General features: G+C 42.3%; 1 protein-coding gene across 1 annotated transcript in view; it reads right to left on the bottom strand.

Moving 5' to 3' along the window:
• Positions 1-17,329, bottom strand: part of LOC126162249 (U-scoloptoxin(19)-Sm1a) — a 58,593-nt gene extending 41,264 nt beyond the window's left edge. The window contains exon 1 of the mRNA XM_049918632.1: positions 17,231-17,329. Within this exon, the coding sequence (XP_049774589.1) occupies positions 17,231-17,324 (94 nt within the window). The 5' untranslated portion in view covers positions 17,325-17,329. The remainder of the gene's footprint in view (positions 1-17,230) is intronic.
• Between the last annotated feature and the right edge of the window lie 304 nt (positions 17,330-17,633).

The following is a 17,633-nucleotide window of genomic DNA, read 5'->3' as shown; positions in this document are numbered from 1 at the left end:
CAGAGCTCATCGCCCCTTCCCCGGAATTTACGGGAATTATGTGACTCGCATGTGCAGATGTGGTGCCAACTTCCTCTAGCGGCCTACCGAGGCCTCATTGCTTCCACGTCACGACGCGTCGCCGGTATCATCCGTGCCAGAGGTGGACATACCGGCTATTAGGTAAATGGTCATAATTTTCTGGCTGATCAGTGTACTTTTGCGTGATTGTTTACAGCATTGCGGGAGTCGTTGTGTAGAGTTATTTGAATTCATATGGTTAATCCTGGAGTACAAATCGCCTTAAAAAACGTAGTTTAAATTTTTGAATTATGTCTCTTTCACAGCACTCACAAACTTTGCCACGCGTAAAAGCACTAGTCGCAGGAAAGGTAGATGCCAGACAGATTCATTGGAATAATCGACAGGAAGTGACCACTCATAAAGGAGTTACCTTACAAAACCCTCTTTCGACCATTCGAGTATTGCTGTTCAGTCTGGAACCCTTATAAGATAGCGCTGTAGAGCAAACATAGAACATCCAAAAAAGAACAGCTCGTTTTGTTACAGGATCATTCAGTAAGTGCGAAAACTCCTCAGAGATGCTCATCAAACTTCAGTGACAGACGCTACAAAAGAGGTGCCATAAACCACGGTGTGGTTTGCTGCTAAAATTCCTAGAACACGCGTTCCTCAAGTTTGATGATGTTTGGTTTGTAGGGCGCTCAACTGCGCGGTCATCAGCGCCCATAAAAAGTCCCAGTTTTGACTCAGTCCAATTTTTACACAATCCAATCTAGCCACTGTCACGAATGACGATGATGATGATGATGATCATGAAATGATGAGGACCAGAAAAACACCCAGTCCCGTTCCTGAAGTCAATCAATATATTGCTTCCTCCTACCTACATATCACGAAAATACCACAAAGGTAAAATTAGAAAGGAGACCGGCTGGTGCAAGTCGCCTCTTCGGCGACTTCCGCGTCGATGATAATGATGATGAGGAAGAGGAGGACAACACACATACCATATGAAGATAGTATCTGTTCTTTTGAAAATGTCCGAAAAAACAGATACCATCTTCATATAGTTAAGGCTAACCGGCCATTGACCTTCTTCTTTTGTGCGGATGCACACGCATTGCCCGAACTCTTACGGTAGTCGGTAAGATTGTCTGCCGCGAGTAATGAGTGTAGTGGGCAGGGGCACTACGAATGTAGTGTGTGGACATTAAGTTGGGAATGTGGGTCTCACGGGGAGCGTGCAAGGATAAATCCCTGCAGTCGCACTATCCTCTGTGCCCTCGGTGGCTCAGATGGATGGAGTGTCTGGCATGTAAGCAGGAGATTTCGGGTTCGAGTCCCGGTTGGGGCGCACATTTTCAACTGTCCCCGTTGATGTATATCAACGCCCGTCGACAGCTTTGGGTCTTGATTTAATTATCATTACACACAAACCGAATCTCGAGTGGAGGAAATCTCCAACACCGCCGAGAATCGAAACGGGGGCCTCGTCATCGACAGTCAGCAACGCTGTCCATAAGACCACGAACTACTGATGGTAAAACTAGTCTTGCTCACACAGAGACTTACCATCAATCGTTCTTTTCACGCACCATTCGCGAATGGAACAGAACAGACGGGGAGTGACAGTGGTACACCCACTAAACACCATTACTTGACTTGCGGAGTGTACATCTAGATGCAGATGTAAGTAAACTTGCTGAATTGAGGAACAAACGCATCTCCAAACTCTAACGTCATTTTAATCGATTTTAGCTTTTCAAGCTAGAGTGCTTTCCTTGTTAGTAATAAGGGGCTATCAACTCTGGATTCATCCAACTTCGTTGAACTGCCTCTAGGAAACTATCCGAAGCTGTCATCTCTACACACATACCACTGACATCCTGGCAGTACTTCTGTCAAAGAAGACAGCATTGTGCTTTGTGCGTGGCAACCTGAGACAGATTGCGTGTATTGCGGGACCTTTTTCTTTTCTTTCGAGCTTTATTTTGACTGCTGTTGCCCGCCATCTTATTACTTTATGCAAGCCGTGTACTTCATACAGACCCCTTAGCCATAACCCACCACCGCGCAGCAAAATCATGCTACGCAGTTGAGGCCACGGGCACTGTTGCCCAGCCAGCACCACGTGCAGGTGGGGCTGCTTGGAGTTCTTTTGTCTGCTCTTTGGTATTATATTTCATTTACTTACGGCAATTAAACTTAATTTTTGAAAGAAAAATACATGAATTTGGAAGTGGAAAACTGTAAATTTATGGTATAATTTAAGAAGAGAAAAAAAGACAGGAAAGAGTAGACATAAATGTCCCTTCACCAACACCACTTGGGAAGGGGACTTGGTACTGAACTTCATGTCCAGTGTGCCTGTGTGGTGTTACCCATTTTAGTATTATCTGCATGAACATCTCTCCTCGGGAAAATTAGATTTGTTCAGTCCATGCAGATGTAATCTAATATATGCTTGGGGTCGTTTGTTAGGGTGCTATGCGAGTTAATGTTTGTTTTGTTACATAACAACTACTAATACTTGGTTAATTAGTAAAAAAATTTTACATGGCTTTGGAATAATATGCTGCCTCGATGTACTCCAGTTAAGTTATACACAGATCTTATGCCGCTGTAGCAGAAATAACAAGCCACAACTAACCCAGTTATTAACCTTGAAACAAAATGTTTGTGTGACACAGCTACTTTCTCAGAGTAATGCACTTGTTAATCTAGCATATATAGCATAATATGCATGATCTGTTACTCAGGTTACCTTCCATTGGGAAAGTGGGTGCACTCATCGACTGTTATGTGATTTGTAAATTATAGAGCGCAGCAATCAGTCGTCCTTTTCTTGTAGATTTTATTACGCAAATCCAGATTTCGGCTAGCGCCTAGCCATTATCAATGCAACATTTTCTAATCTCTATGCACGTTAGTCCCCTGTTGTTGACTGACGCCCGAACAACAGGGAATTAACAAGCATGGAGATTAGAAAATGTTGCATGGATAGCCGAAATCTGTATTTGCGTAATAAAACCTACAAAACAAGGACGACTGATTGGCGCGCTCTATAACTTATAAATTTATATGATCTGTTACTGTTGTATATTAACACTTTGAATTACTGCTTACATATCTTATATTACATTCTTATTCATTTATATTACTACTTAACAATGATGAGCACAGGTTTTCACGTGGATTCTAGAACAATATCTGTTCAGGGACTATTCTAATTACATCTTCTTTTAATTTCATTCATGCATTAGGAGACATAAATTGCGATCTTTGACTTATGTTCACGTCAATGCATGTTTTATGTGTTTATGTTACGTGTGTTTTGTGTGCCAGTGTCATGTCAGTGTTGTAACTGTCACTGGTTTCATCATCAAACACATTTCCACACTCTAACGTCATTTTATTCGGTTTTTAGCTTTTCGAGCTAGAATAATTCCCTTGTTGGTAATAAAGACACCATCGACCCTGGTTTCACCCAACTTTGTTGAACAGTCTCTGGGAACCTATTTGAAGCGATCGTGTCTACACGCACATCACTGACATCCTGGCACTATTCCTGTCGAAGAAGACAGCACTGTGTTTTGAATGTGGCCACCGGAGACACGGGGCTAGGGCGCTCTGACATATGTTGCGGGACTCCCCAGTTCTGCGTAGGCGGCGAGGCGAAAGCGCACTTTCGCTGCTACGTCACGCTACGCCTGACGCTCACGCGCACTCTCGCGGCAGCCGATGCGCAGGACACGTAACAGGGCAGCGCTCCAAGGGCAGCTGGCCATCCCAGCCTCGAGCGGGGAATCACCACTTACTGCTAGCCGGGGGAATTCTCGGCCATGCCCGCCTTTTATCGCCTTGTAAGGCGTGAGTCTTACCGCGTAATACACTTCGTAATGCTCGATGTTTCAACACATACCAAGCTATTCATCCTTGTCAGTCTTGAGCTGCACAACAACGAAACTGTCAGACCAGTACCCGAAAACTACGCTTTAATCGTCTATTTTCCTCCACCTAGGACCTCAGCAAGACTGTACGAATACTGACGACAGATATCCTTTGATACTTTGCAGACTTCTCACAGTTTTTTCAGACAGACTGCTTTCTGTGTCACTTCAATACAGTCCTGAGCGCTAATCTTTTAGACATTCTTGCCACAGATCAGTCCTCTGGAACCTCCTGCTTCTCCACATATTTCTCACTCTTTCCACCTACTGCAGTACAAAGATTTTTGTGTGCTTATTACGACACGGTCGTCGTAAAATACGTCTTATGAGTTTTATGGTGCACAGCGCTGTAAGCATTAGGTGATAGAGTGAAAATTAGCCGTACAGACATTCAGCGACATATTCGGAGACTTCGCAATTTAGAATTCGTTCAGGACTGGCGGCTGTTGCTGGGAAGAAGTCAGTAACTATCACATCCGCAGAGGCACCCAAGCCTTGGTGTGCATAAAGCGCTTGCGCTGTTTTTAGACATCTCGGTTTGACGGGTTCTCTGTGAGGTAGGTTCCGTAGAGGGGAAACAGGCCGGGAGTGAAAATGCCAGAGATAAGAATCATTAACATTTATTCGCCTTCTTCGCTAGGTCTGCGAATAATGCGACCACTCTCTGATCTAAATACACTAGATTTGTTGAACATTCAGAAAAAAATTGCGTGTATTAAATTATCAGTAGCCAGCGTATTGTTAATGCTGCCTCACCTGATTATACCTGCAGTCTGATCAAGAGTATATCGTTCACAGCTATAGGAATTTCAGAATAACTGAAATAATATGTAAGATTTTGTGTAGTTGCTCACGGGACTAAGGTATTTGAGAAACTTCTCTACGATAGTTCTTTCAGGACTGCATGTAGAATAGGGTAGTGTCTAATAGTAGATCTGCATGTCAGACAACATATCCGTAATTTTGCGAGTTTTTTTTATTTATAATACCATGGAGTGATTGAGATTTTGTAAAACAGCTTCACGTATAATGCTCAGCTTATTATCTCTATATATAAAAGGCAATGTCCCGTGGCTGACTCTCATAGCCCAGCCCAAATCGATAAGGATAGAAACATAAAATTTGGAGTAGGTGTGGATCTTATACTGCAGTCGTCGTTTAAAAGAGGATTTTTCGAAGTTGCAACCCTAAGGGGGTGAAGTAGGGGAAGAAGGTTTTTTTAAAGAAATATCACTATTAAGACAGTTTTGAAGCTAGACCTACAGTAATTGGCATTCGGTCAGAAATAAAGAAATACATGTTCCAGCATTTTGGGAAATTTTACCCAGTGGTAGTGGAATAGTGGGTGAAAGTTTTTTGAAAATAAATCATTATTAAAGAACTAATAAAACATTTTTAAAGATACGTCTATAAACATTCGACTTCTCGTTTACAAATAAAAAAACACGTGTTTCAGTTTTTGGAAATTGAACCCCCTGGGGGACACGGAGATTTTTATTTATTTTTATTTTATGGAAATATTTCACTGTGCAAGCATTTTTGAAGATAAATCTATGAAAATTTGTATTTGGCTTCTCTGTTACGGTTTTTGGAAACTAAACCCCTAAGAGGGTGAAATAGTCAGATTGATTCTCACCATCGCCCAGTCCAAAGAGCTCAGGACAGAAACTTGACGTTTAGAGAGAGTGTGCATCTTATACTGTAGGCATCGTTTAAGAAGGGATTGTCCGTAATTCCACTCCTTCGGGGATGAAGAAGGGGATTAAAGGCTTTTAGAAAGTAAGTCGCTATTAACGGAATTTTGAAGCTAGAACTACGAAAACTGGTAGTTGGCTTCTCAGTCAGAAAATAAAAATGCACGTTTCAGCATTTTTAGAAACTCAACCACTAAGGGGGTGGAATAGTGGGTGAAAGTTTTATTGAAAGGATTTTTAAGGCTACATCTATGACGACTGGTATTTGACTTCTGGCTTAGAAATAAAAAGAAATGTGTTTCAACGTTTCTGGAAACTCAACCCCTAATGGAGTGCAATTGTAAATTTTTTAGAAAATATTTCGTTACATTAAAAAAATTTTAAAACTAAATTTGTGAGAAGTGGTATTTCACTACACGGTTAGATATAAAGAAATATTTGTTATGGGATGGAAGTTGCTACGGAAATATCTCCACAAGAACGCAAAAGGCATGATTAACACAAACTTTGGACTCCAGCTATCAGAATCGCTTTTTCATCAGAAGTACATTCGGAAAAGACCAAGCTTATGCAGCCTTCATTAACATGAAAAGCCTAAAGTGTGTTGCAATTATTAACAACATAAAAATTCGATTAAATACAATCAAAGCAAAAATTTCTGCAAGCCATAAGTCTACTTGAGCGAAGCAACGAGCGCGAAGCTAGTTTCTTATATAATATTGTCTATAAATTATTATGTGACCTGAAGAAGAACTGACCGCTACGGGATGTTTAATAATGTAAAAGTAAATCTGTGTGAATCTACAAGGAAGTTAATCAAGAAATAACATCTTTATCAAACGCAGGCATCGCCCTGCAGGGGAACAGTGATTGTTGGGAATTATTGCACAGATCAATAGCGACAGGTCGGCTATTAGACATAACTAGTTCCCTCATCAGACATATCTTAAGATATTCATTGCCCTCATACAGTCATGTGTATAATTTCACCGTATATGATGCAACTGAATTAATATAAGAAGAAATAAGTGTTATGTGGCGGAATTCGCGAACAAACAACGGATGATTAATGACGGAAGCGGAAGGATTTTTAGGCTTCCGATACGGTAGGACAATAGTTGAAGTCACCACATTGGAAATGACAGCAACCAGAGGCGCACAAGGGTAACGAGTCCCGAAGTCATGTTACAAAGAGGCCGCAAGCACGTTCCACGTCGTCGTTCTGAGAAGGGCTGACGTGAGAACAGCCTTGACGCTGCATCGTAAATCTGGGTCACCATCAACAGCGATGGTTGGCGCTAGGTCAGGCGCTTTCGGGTTGGAGGACACGTACTTTGTTAGGCAACATTCAAGAACACACAATCACCGTAGTTTATCACATAAGCACGCTGCTGTAAAAGAAGTGTTACAGTTTTGACCCATTTGTTCTGTCTGCTATCCCGGTGAGCTCTGCACTTGAACGTTCACTTTTCTACTGATGACGATTATTGCCTAAATTTATAGAGTATCCTGAGTAAGTTTTGAATTGCAAATTTTTCAATATGGCAATATACTTAAATGAAGCGAAATTAGACAGGTCTGAGTTTATAACTGCAACACAATCTTTCCCAGAATTTACAGTAGCATTATTTACAACTTATAAACGTCGGAAGAGCACAATTCCTGTATGATCATTATCGTTCTATGGAGCGACCCAAAAGCAAAAATGGTTCAAATGCCTCTGAGCACTATGGGACTTAACTTCTGAGGTTATCAGTCCCCTAGAACTTAGAACTACTTAAACCTAACTAACCTAAGGAGATCACACACATCCATGCCCGAGCCAGGATTCGAACCTGCGACCGTAGCGGTCTTGCGGTTCCAGACTGTAGCGCGTAGAACCGCTCGGTCATCCCGGCCGGCCAACCCAAAAGCAACTAGATCCTTCGCACAATGCGTGATCTCATACAGAAATTCTTTCAATCTCTCTCTCTCTCTCTCTGCCTCTCTCTCTCTCTCTCTCTCTCTCTCTCTCTCTCTCTCTCTCTCTCTGTAAGTGTGTGTGTGTGTGTGTGTGTGTGTGTGTGTGTGTGTGTGTGTATTTGTAGTACACATTCGTACTCTGAGAATTATTTTCTCATTGTAGTGCGGTAGGTGATAACATGACGAATAATACGGGGAAGATCAGTTTGGATTCCGTAGAAATGTTGGAACACGTGAGGCAATACTGACCTTACGACTTATCTTAGAAGAAAGATTAAGAAAAGGCAAACCTACGTTTCTAGCATTTGTAGACTTAGAGAAAGCTTTTGACAATGTTAACTGGAATACTCTCTTTCAAATTCTGAAGGTGGCAGGGGTAAAATACAGGGAGCGAAAGGCTATTTACAATTTGTACAGAAACCAGATAGCAGTTATAAGAGTCGAGGGACATGAAAGGGAAGCAGTGGTTGGGAAGGGAGTAAGACAGGGTTGTAGCCTGTCCCCGATGTTATTCAATCTGTATATTGAGCAAGCAGTAAAGGAAACAAAAGAAAAATTCGGAGTAGGTATTAAAATTCATGGAGAAGAAGTAAAAACTTTGAGGTTTGCCGATGACATTGTAATTCTGTCAGAGACAGCAAAGGACTTGGAAGAGCAGTTGAACGGAATGGACAGTGTCTTGAAAGGAAGATATAAGATGAGGATAAAAACGAGGATAATGGAATGCAGTCGAATTAAGTCGGGTGATGCTGAGGGAATTAGATTAGGAAATGAGACACTTAAAGTAGTAAAGGAGTTTTGCTATTTAGGGAGTAAAATAACTGATGATGGTCGAAGTAGAGAGGATATAAAATGTAGACTGGCAATGGCAAGGAAAGCGTTTCTGAAGAAGAGAAATTTGTTAACATCGAGTATAGATTTAAGTGTCAGGAAGTCATTTCTGAAAGTATTTGTATGGAGTGTAGCCATGTATGGAAGTGAAACATGGACGGTAAATAGTTTGGGCAAGAAGAGAATAGAAGCTTTCGAAATGTGGTGCTACAGAAGAATGCTGAAGATTAGATGGGTAGATCACATAACTAATGAGGAAGTATTGAATAGGATTGGGGAGAAGAGAAGTTTGTGGTACAACTTGACTAGGAGAAGGGATCGGTTGGTAGGACATGTTTTGAGGCATCAAGGGATCACAAATTTAGCATTGGAGGGCAGTGTGGAGGGTAAAAATCGTAGAGGGAGACCAAGAGATGAATACACTAAGCAGATTCAGAAGGATGTAGGTTGCAGTAGATACTGGGAGATGAAGAAGCTTGCACAGGATAGAGTAGCATGGAGAGCTGCATCAAACCAGTCTCAGGACTGAAGACCACAACAACAACAATACGGGTTGAAACTAGAGCACAGTGGCTTGAATAACCCCCCCCCTCTTACCACCCTTGCAAACCCTTTGTGGACTACACGGTTTCTGACTCTATTCTGGAAATTCCTTTCGTAGTAGTTGCGGACTAACTTAATCTCTGTACTCATAAATTGCCATGATGACGATTAGAAGCGTTCCACGTTGTTTTTTTGCCAAGGTCATGTAACTGTTTTGTTCGAATGACTAGCGAATGCTCATGCAACGAGTGCTCATTAGGATAAATATGGAGACGAAAGAAAAGGAGAGAATGAAACTCGATGCCGCCACGTTGTCCTCGCCCTATGAGGCTACCGACAAGTTCTGAATTTGTCACAGGACTTTCACTATCATTTTAGTGACCGCGAATTGTCCACCACTGGCTCGCGTGATAATACGATCCCGTAATCGAAATGAATAAAGTTAAACAACTTACTGGGACCAGCACTTCGAAGAAGTACAATTTATCTTCACGTTTGGTGTAGTTAAAATTCTTTTGCTCTGATCATTGTCTAAATGATACTGAAATGCAATTTTCTCGTCCTAGAGGTTCCGTTGGCCAACGGCCTTGCCGCAGTGGTAACACCTGTTCCCGTCAGATCACCGAAGTTAAGCGTTGTCGGGCTGGACTTTCACTTGGATGGGTGACCATCCGGTCCACCGAGCGCTGTTGGCAAGCGGGGTGCACTCAGCCCTTGCGAGGCAAACTGAGGAGCTACTTGATTGAGAAGTAGCGGCTCCGGTCTCGGAAACTGACATACGGCCTGGACAGCGGTGTGCTGACCATATGCCCCTCCAAATCCGCATTCAGTGACGCCTGTGGGCTGAGGATGACACGGCGGCCAGTCGGTACCCTTGGCGGTCTGTGCGGGAGGAGTTTAGTCTTTTAGAGGTTCCGTTGTATGCAATGTGATATCTCAGAACCACAATCTACAGCGTTCTAGTCGTGGACCTTTGAATTCGTGGAATGACCCTCCAACGTTCCCACCACCACGGCCAGTGTCACGTTGTTAGTCAGTTATGACTGGAAATAAAAAAAATGAGACCGTGCAGCACATACAGAACAATACTGCCGCAAACGTTAGCCACGTTGACCTTGCTAATATCAGACACAGTTTTCCAGAGACAGCTGAACGACAGCGAACGCACGATAAGCTAATGAGATGACGTCCGTATCGGAGTGACGCGGCATAGAGTCGGTCAATATACGACGCCCTCGGACACACGTGTGACATTGACACGTGTGGCTTAACGAGATCTGGGCGGCTACGAAGAGAAACTATCCGACTGTATTATGTTTAGTTTATTTAATCTTTACTCAGTTCAACACTTTTGTCAGGAACGGAGTGCTATAGAAATTAATCAAATACACGGAAACGAAATTGATCGAGCAAATAAATATATACGAAACTTATTGAAAGAAAACAATAAATCATGATACCGCGGCATGCCAAAATCAAAATAACAAGGAAAACAACAAGAATAACGATAACAACACACAGGACTAGAATTTGCTTCTGTTAACAAAAACAATGTGTGATTTGATAAGGAGAAGAACTGACTTGACTTCGGCAGAGTACACTAACCGTATACAGAGTAGTTACTATTTAACTCTCACTACTTCAGCCAGTGTTGACGGAAAACTATTTACGGTACAGGAACCCAACTTTATAGGAATGATTTTCAGAATGTGCGCTGTAGGATTTGCGTTATTGGCAGCGATAGTGTCATGACTTGGTGCGGTGGCCGTACAGCACTTAGGGTTGAAACACAGGCAGCAGCGCGCATTATAGTTGCAGTCGACATAGATGAGCGTGGATTTACTCGCACAGTTGTTTTATCAAAACAACAGCAATAGTGCTGCTGCTATTCGCGTGTATTCTTTCCGCAACGGGGTTTAAGAACACGTTTCGGAAGTTATAATTAAGTGGCGATTTGGGAGTTGCCTCTGGAATAATCTAACGGCCAACTGCAGCAAAAACTGCTGAGGAAGTTGCTGTTGCCACGGTTGAGAACGCTGGACGCAATGTGCGATCTTCAAGCGATCCACGAGCTGTGTCAGGACAGCTTTCGACAAGTGCTGCGAACAACTGGGAAATGGTACCTCTAGTGCGGCTCCACGTTGTCGTCGATGCAGATGGTCGTCAGATTGAGCAACGCCTGTAACGTGTAAAGCAAACGTGGTACGTAATTAACAAATGTTACCCACTCGTGTGGAAATTAAAATGTATTTCTTTCAATTGTTTATTCGATAATTCTCTTCCGCGTGTCCTTACCGGCTGGCTCTGAGCACTATGGGACGTAACTTCTGAGGACATCAGTCCCCTAGAACTTGGAACTACTTAAACCTAACTAACCTAAGGACATCACAAACATCCATGCCCGAGGCAGGATTCGAACCTGCGACCGGAGCGATCGCAGACTGAAGCGCCTAGAACCGCTCGCCCACACCGGCCGGGTGTCCTTACCGACGTTTCCGAAATGTTTCATCGTCCTACAACCATTCGTTTTTCATGGGGGCCTTCTGAAGAAGGAAAAGTGTAATTATAACTAGCCTATATTTCAGACAAAGGCCAAAATGGAAAGAGAAGTATAAATTCATCATCATCACATTGAAAATGTGAAAACTGCATCGTCTACAGTCCGGAATAAGACAGAAATCGAAGAAGACCTCTACTGTCATTACACGCGAACAGATGCCTGATTTGTTCTACTTGAATCGCTCTCCAAGTTCTATTTTTCAGTTGAGATATCCTATATACTCCTTGCCCGTTAAAAAATTATTTACTAATAATTTTTATTGTGGAAGTCATCCTGACGCACAGAATAAACAATCACAGCAGGAGGTAATCAGGTGAAGTGCCGTGAACAAAAGGAACTTCGTGCGTTATTCAATAAAAAAGTTTCCTAAAATACTGATAACCATTAGGCACATGTACACGCGTAAATTGAAATCTCCTGACGTATTAAATCGTTTCTTTCTTTCTGTTCAGCTTATGTTGAGATTGCTTGTTCTAATGGGTTTCGCGCATTGATACGCAATTTAAAAATTTACAATACATCCAGCGGTGTTACAAATTTGGCCTGTGCAGGCCCTTGACCATAAACAAAGATATAAATCGGAAAACTTCGTAAGTTTTGTATCAAAACAGAGTGAAGTAAATAAAAGAAATCGAAGCTTCACAGTGGTTTGCATCGCATGTTAAACTGTACAACATTCTCAAGTCAACGCCATCTGTAGGTATCCACCAGATCAATACAACCGATCTGGTCGTCACATCAAGTTTCACGATAAAGCACTCCTTTCAACTTTCCTCCAACTGTTTCACGAAATAACGGTGTCATATGAACCAACATGATGGATGCACAGAATCACGCTCTGTTCGAACTCAGTTCATTCTTTCGTTGAGTCGTTCTGCAGAGACTTTATATCATCAGATGTTGATTCTTTGCATCTGCGCTTGTATGTATAAATCTCAAGATGGGTAGTCTGGCACAGAAGAATTTCGGTCGAGTATCTGGTAACGTTTGTTCACGTGGTACGAGATCGGAACTGGTACAGTCCTGTACGATGACGTAACAGGCTAACGATAACGTTCTCCCCATTGAATTTTGCTTGTAAACTAAAGTACTGAATTCCTTGCCTAGGTCGGTGTATTTCAGGAAGTGCCATTTCAGAAATCAGTTCAGGCCATTGCTCAGTTTTCAAGTCTGCATGAGCATTACGTCCTATTACAAGGTATTATACTCTGTGGAACACCTGCTGAGACGGTGACGATGTGTGGGAGAACAGTTATCTTTCATGGGTATGAAGAATATTCCTAGCTAACATACAAAGGCTCTGCTGCACTCGCTAGCAGAAGAAGTCGACCACAACATCAAGGTAAGAGAAAAAGCTACATGTGGCGCTGTGACGGGAAGACTGAAATTTAATCCCCTTTCCGAGTGGTTTGAGTCGTGTGTCTCGTTAAACCACTTTCTCTAGATGCTCGGCGTGTTGGTTTCTGCAGACTTCGTGGGAAGATTTTCTGTACGACTTGCACATTCTCCTCGGTGCTGGATGTCGAGGAGCGACTTTTATGGAACAGCATTTCTGTGTCGCCTATGCAACTGCCGGAGAACACGCTATTATAACACCATGTAGTCCCCTCTGTGCTCGTATCAACAGGCGACAAATATCGAATTGTAGCTCCAGCTGTGATCAAAGCTCAGAGTGACATTAAATGCTGAACCTTGATTGACTACTAATATTTCTTGTTAAGGAAACTGTAACAGGGTGTGAAACAAGGATCCTTTTTCATGCGACTCTTTTGATTAATAAAATAAACAAAAGAAATATTCTGTACGAGCCACATTCCATCTATTGTACTGCTGTATGGATCTTTCTCTGCTGATAACATCAGTCGCTGAACCATGGTCTGCAACTAAGATTTCATATTAAAGAAATTACACCAGTGTACGGAACAAGGTTCCTATTTCATAAGACTCTTTCAAATAATAAAAAAGGAAATATTCAAGTAGGAGTTACATTCCACACATTGCATTGCTTTCGAGACATACCAATCCTGATAACAACTCATCAGCGACTATACCTACCGTGTTAATGTTTACTCTTACAATGAAGTTTTAACTTCCTCTCTGTATGAAGTGGGAAAAAAAAACATTAGATTCAGTGGTGAATGAGTTTTCAACGTCATTTATGACAGAGACATTATTTGACGGTGGATTAAAAATAACTGAACGCAAACTAATGTAAAATGACATGATGAAAGCGCAGTGTAGCCACGGAGGATGGAGATGTAATTTAGGGACACTGTTTGTCTCTTCTTACTATTGCGCAGTCGGAGGATTTTCCAGTCGTTAGAAGTAGTTAGGGATACATAAAAAAAATCAAAATAGTGAAAATGTATCCCAGTTGTTACATGCGAATATTCATCACATCACTTCCTTGAGGGGTCTAATCAAATATCCCACATAATCGCATATAAGTAATGAAACTTTCCATGTCCTATTTACGAATTGTACAGCAGGACAGCTTCACTTATCAGGCAAGGGAAAAATTTCTCAGACTCTCACAGAGATAAGGTTGGCAAAACTGATGTATTTTTTCCTCGCGTTGATATATATTGCGCAAATCAACAGTCAACTTGATCAGCGGAATAGTTTGGTTCATAGTCAGTTTCAAAAAGTTCGTGTTGTGTGTGGTTTGTTATACGGATAAATGGAATATCGTACCATCATTAACTCTCTCTTTCCTTGTTTTCTACTTCATTTTCAGCATTTCAGAAATGAATGGTTGCGTTCAAACACGACGCACCGCTTTCGAAACTGATCCACAAGAACAACATTCCGAAACTTCAGACAAAGATATAAGATATTATTGAGCTGCACAGCATGAAAGATGGGCATATCAGAAAAATACAGTTCGTTCTGCATGAATAATGAACTATGAAAACATTATGCGGAATATTGTTGCCGCATTCGTTTAATGTTGGCGAAATGGAAGTATGAAAATATCTCTGCAATGTTTGCACAGTTTTAAAGTGGATACAGCTGTATTTGTGCGTTTATTTGTAACTGCATAGGAAAATTTGGCTTCTTCTCTTGGAAAAGTTGTGAGCAGTGTTTTCTGGAATATATCAAAGACTGTTATTTTTGATTAACTTCCAAAGGATGAATAGGTTAGCACACAAATCGTCATGACATTGTGGATCTTGAAATGATACGTGCCGGGACTGCACTGCAAAAGAAAAAAAAATCAGAACTACTCATAAGCTTAAAAACGTGCTTTGTCATTGGGAAAACTGGTGAATTTGATGTACGAATTATTCGAGTATCCGTCCTGTTTACCAGTTTTGGCACTGTGTATATTCGATATGCAGGTATTCCCACATGCAAGGTATTCGTGGTCGCACAGCTATCCAATTTCAATGAAGAGATTAAGGCGTCACTGGCTGGTTATTTCATAGGCGTTGTAGAACTATACTTCAGCGATGAATCTAGTTATTGCAAAACCGTTCGACAAAGTGCGCAGGTGCAAAAGGAAGGAAAGGAAGCAAGATGAGGATCTAAGTCGCGTGACGACATGGCCGTTGGAGGTGAAGCGGCAGCTCGTGTAGGGAAACTGTAACAAATGAAATACACAATGTAATTTTCAAAAGAACTACCCCTGCATTCACCGTATGTCATTTAGAGTAATGATGGGAAACGCAAATTACGGTAGTCAGGTAGAGAGTGGAGCCCCTACCTCCACAATGAGAATGCAATGCTCTATTGTGCCACCTCGAATGGTTACATAAAAGGAGGTCATGTCGAAAAGTAGAAGAATTTTACCTGTAACAAGCAGACTTTCCCTGGTAACGTAGCCTTACCATTCCTCTATAGTACTGGACTAAACCAGAATTTTTAAATTGTTACGATTTGTCAAGAGTAATTTCGTAACGTGAAACTGATGATGAGTTCCAAGATCGAATTCTCAGACCAGACTGTTTGATTTTCGTTCAGCTCCTTCCACGCCAGTCCTGTAGGGCTTTTGAAGTTCTATCGTATCTACTGACAGCCTTGGGAAAGCCAGCCCTGACAAAACTCTACCATCTGGTGGGCAAGATGTATGAGACAGACGAAATACCCTCAGACCTCAAGAAGAATATAACAATTCCAATCCCAAAGAAAGCAGGTGTTGACAGATGTGAAAATTACCGAACTATCAGTTTAATAAGTCACGGCTGCAAAATACTAACGCGAATTCTTTACAGACGAATGGAAATACTGGTAGAAGCCGACCTCGGGGAAGATCAGTTTGGATTCCGAAGAAATGTTGGAACACGTGAGGCAATACTGACTCTAAGACTTAACTTAGAAGATAGATTAAGGAAAGCCAAACATACGTTTCTAGCGTTTGTAGACTTAGAGAAAGCTTTTGACAATGTTGACTGGAATACTCTCTTTCAAATTCTGAAGGTGGCAGGGGTAAAAAAAAAGGGAGCGAAAGGCTATTTACAATTTGTACAGAAACCAGATGGCAGTTATAAGAGTCGAGGGACATGAAAGGGAAGCAGTGGTTCGGAAGAGAGTGAGACAGGGTTGTAGCCTCTCCCCGGTGATATTCAATTTGTATATTGAGCAAGCAGTAAAGGAAACAAAAGAAAAATTCGGAGTAGGTATTAAAATCCGTGGAGAAGAAATAAAAACTTTGAGGTTTGCCAATGACATTGTAATTCTGTCAGAGACAGCAAAGGACTTGGAAGAGCAGTTGAACGGAATGGATGGTGTCTTGAAAGGAGGATATAAGATGAACATCAACAAAAGCAAAACGAGGATAATGGAATGTAGTCGAATTAAATCGGGTGATGCTGAGGGTATTAGATTAGGAAATGAGACACTTAAAGTAGTAAAGGAGTTTTGCTATTTGGGGAGCAAAATAACTGATGATGGTCGAAGTAGAGAGAATATAAAATGTAGACTGGCAGTGGCAAGGAAAGCGTTTCTGAAGAAGAGAAATTTGTTAACAGGGAGTACAGATTTAAGTGTCAGGAAGTCGTTTCTGAAAGTATTTGTATGGAGTGTAGCCATGCATGGAAGTGAAACGTGGACGATAAATAGTTTGGACAAGAAGAGAATAGAAGCTTTTGAAATGTGGTGCTACAGAAGATTGCTAAAGATTAGATGGGTAGATCACATAACTAATGAGGACGTATTGAATAGAATTGGGGAGGAGTTTGTGGCACAACTTGACTAGAAGAAGGGATCGGTTGGTAGGACATGTTCTGAGGCATCAAGGGATCACCAATTTAGTACTGGAGAGCAGCGTGGAGGGTAAAAATCGTAGGGGAGCTGAAGAAGCTAGCACAGGATAGAGTAGCATGGAGAGCTGCATCAAACCATTCTCAGGATTGAAGACCACAACAACAACGACATCGTGGTAATTGTAGTCGGCAAATACGTATGTAAGTAAGTACCAGTTTCCATTCGCTCCATCCTCAAATAGAGGTATATCTACAGATTGGGGGCGCAATAAAAAGTAACATCCGCAGCGCACTGTAAAGAGAACAGGTTTATATAGACGCTGATGTCTTGCTAAAACGCGAGTACAAGTCCTAAGTTCTCTGAAGCTGTCAATAACGACAGTCCAAAATCCATAGAATAAGCAGGTGTCTGGCTGCTGAGCACCTGGTTGTCAGTGACCCTATGCGCACCACAGCCGAGAGCAACACGAGGCCGGCGCTCACCTGCAGAGTCGGCTTCCAGCGGCGCGGCGTAGTCGCCGGCGAATAGTGCAGCAGCTGCGAGCAGCAGCAGCAGCGCCGTAGCCTCGGCAGACATGGTGATGACTCGGCGGCGGCAGCGCGGGGGGCGCCTCATATAGCGGCGGCCGGGCTGCCGTGGGAGGGGGCCCCCATCCCGGCGGCAAACGGGGGCAGGCGGCGGGAACACCCGGGTCGTTCACCACGGCCGCTGTCGCCTCCCCGGAGAAAGCGGCGGGTCGGCCACTCACCCCTGCGTCGCCTCTCTAAACATGACGGCTATCTCGAGAGCAACTTCGGTTTGGTTACCAACAGTGGCACGTCATGACTTTTCACTACCTGTGTTGACGCTATTGTCTACAGAGAAATCGTAAAGGCTAGATAATTA

The sequence above is a fragment of the Schistocerca cancellata genome, chromosome 1 (genome assembly GCF_023864275.1).
Source record: "Schistocerca cancellata isolate TAMUIC-IGC-003103 chromosome 1, iqSchCanc2.1, whole genome shotgun sequence".
Lineage (NCBI taxonomy): Eukaryota > Metazoa > Arthropoda > Insecta > Orthoptera > Acrididae > Schistocerca > Schistocerca cancellata.
This window is presented reverse-complemented; position numbering and strand designations above follow the sequence as displayed.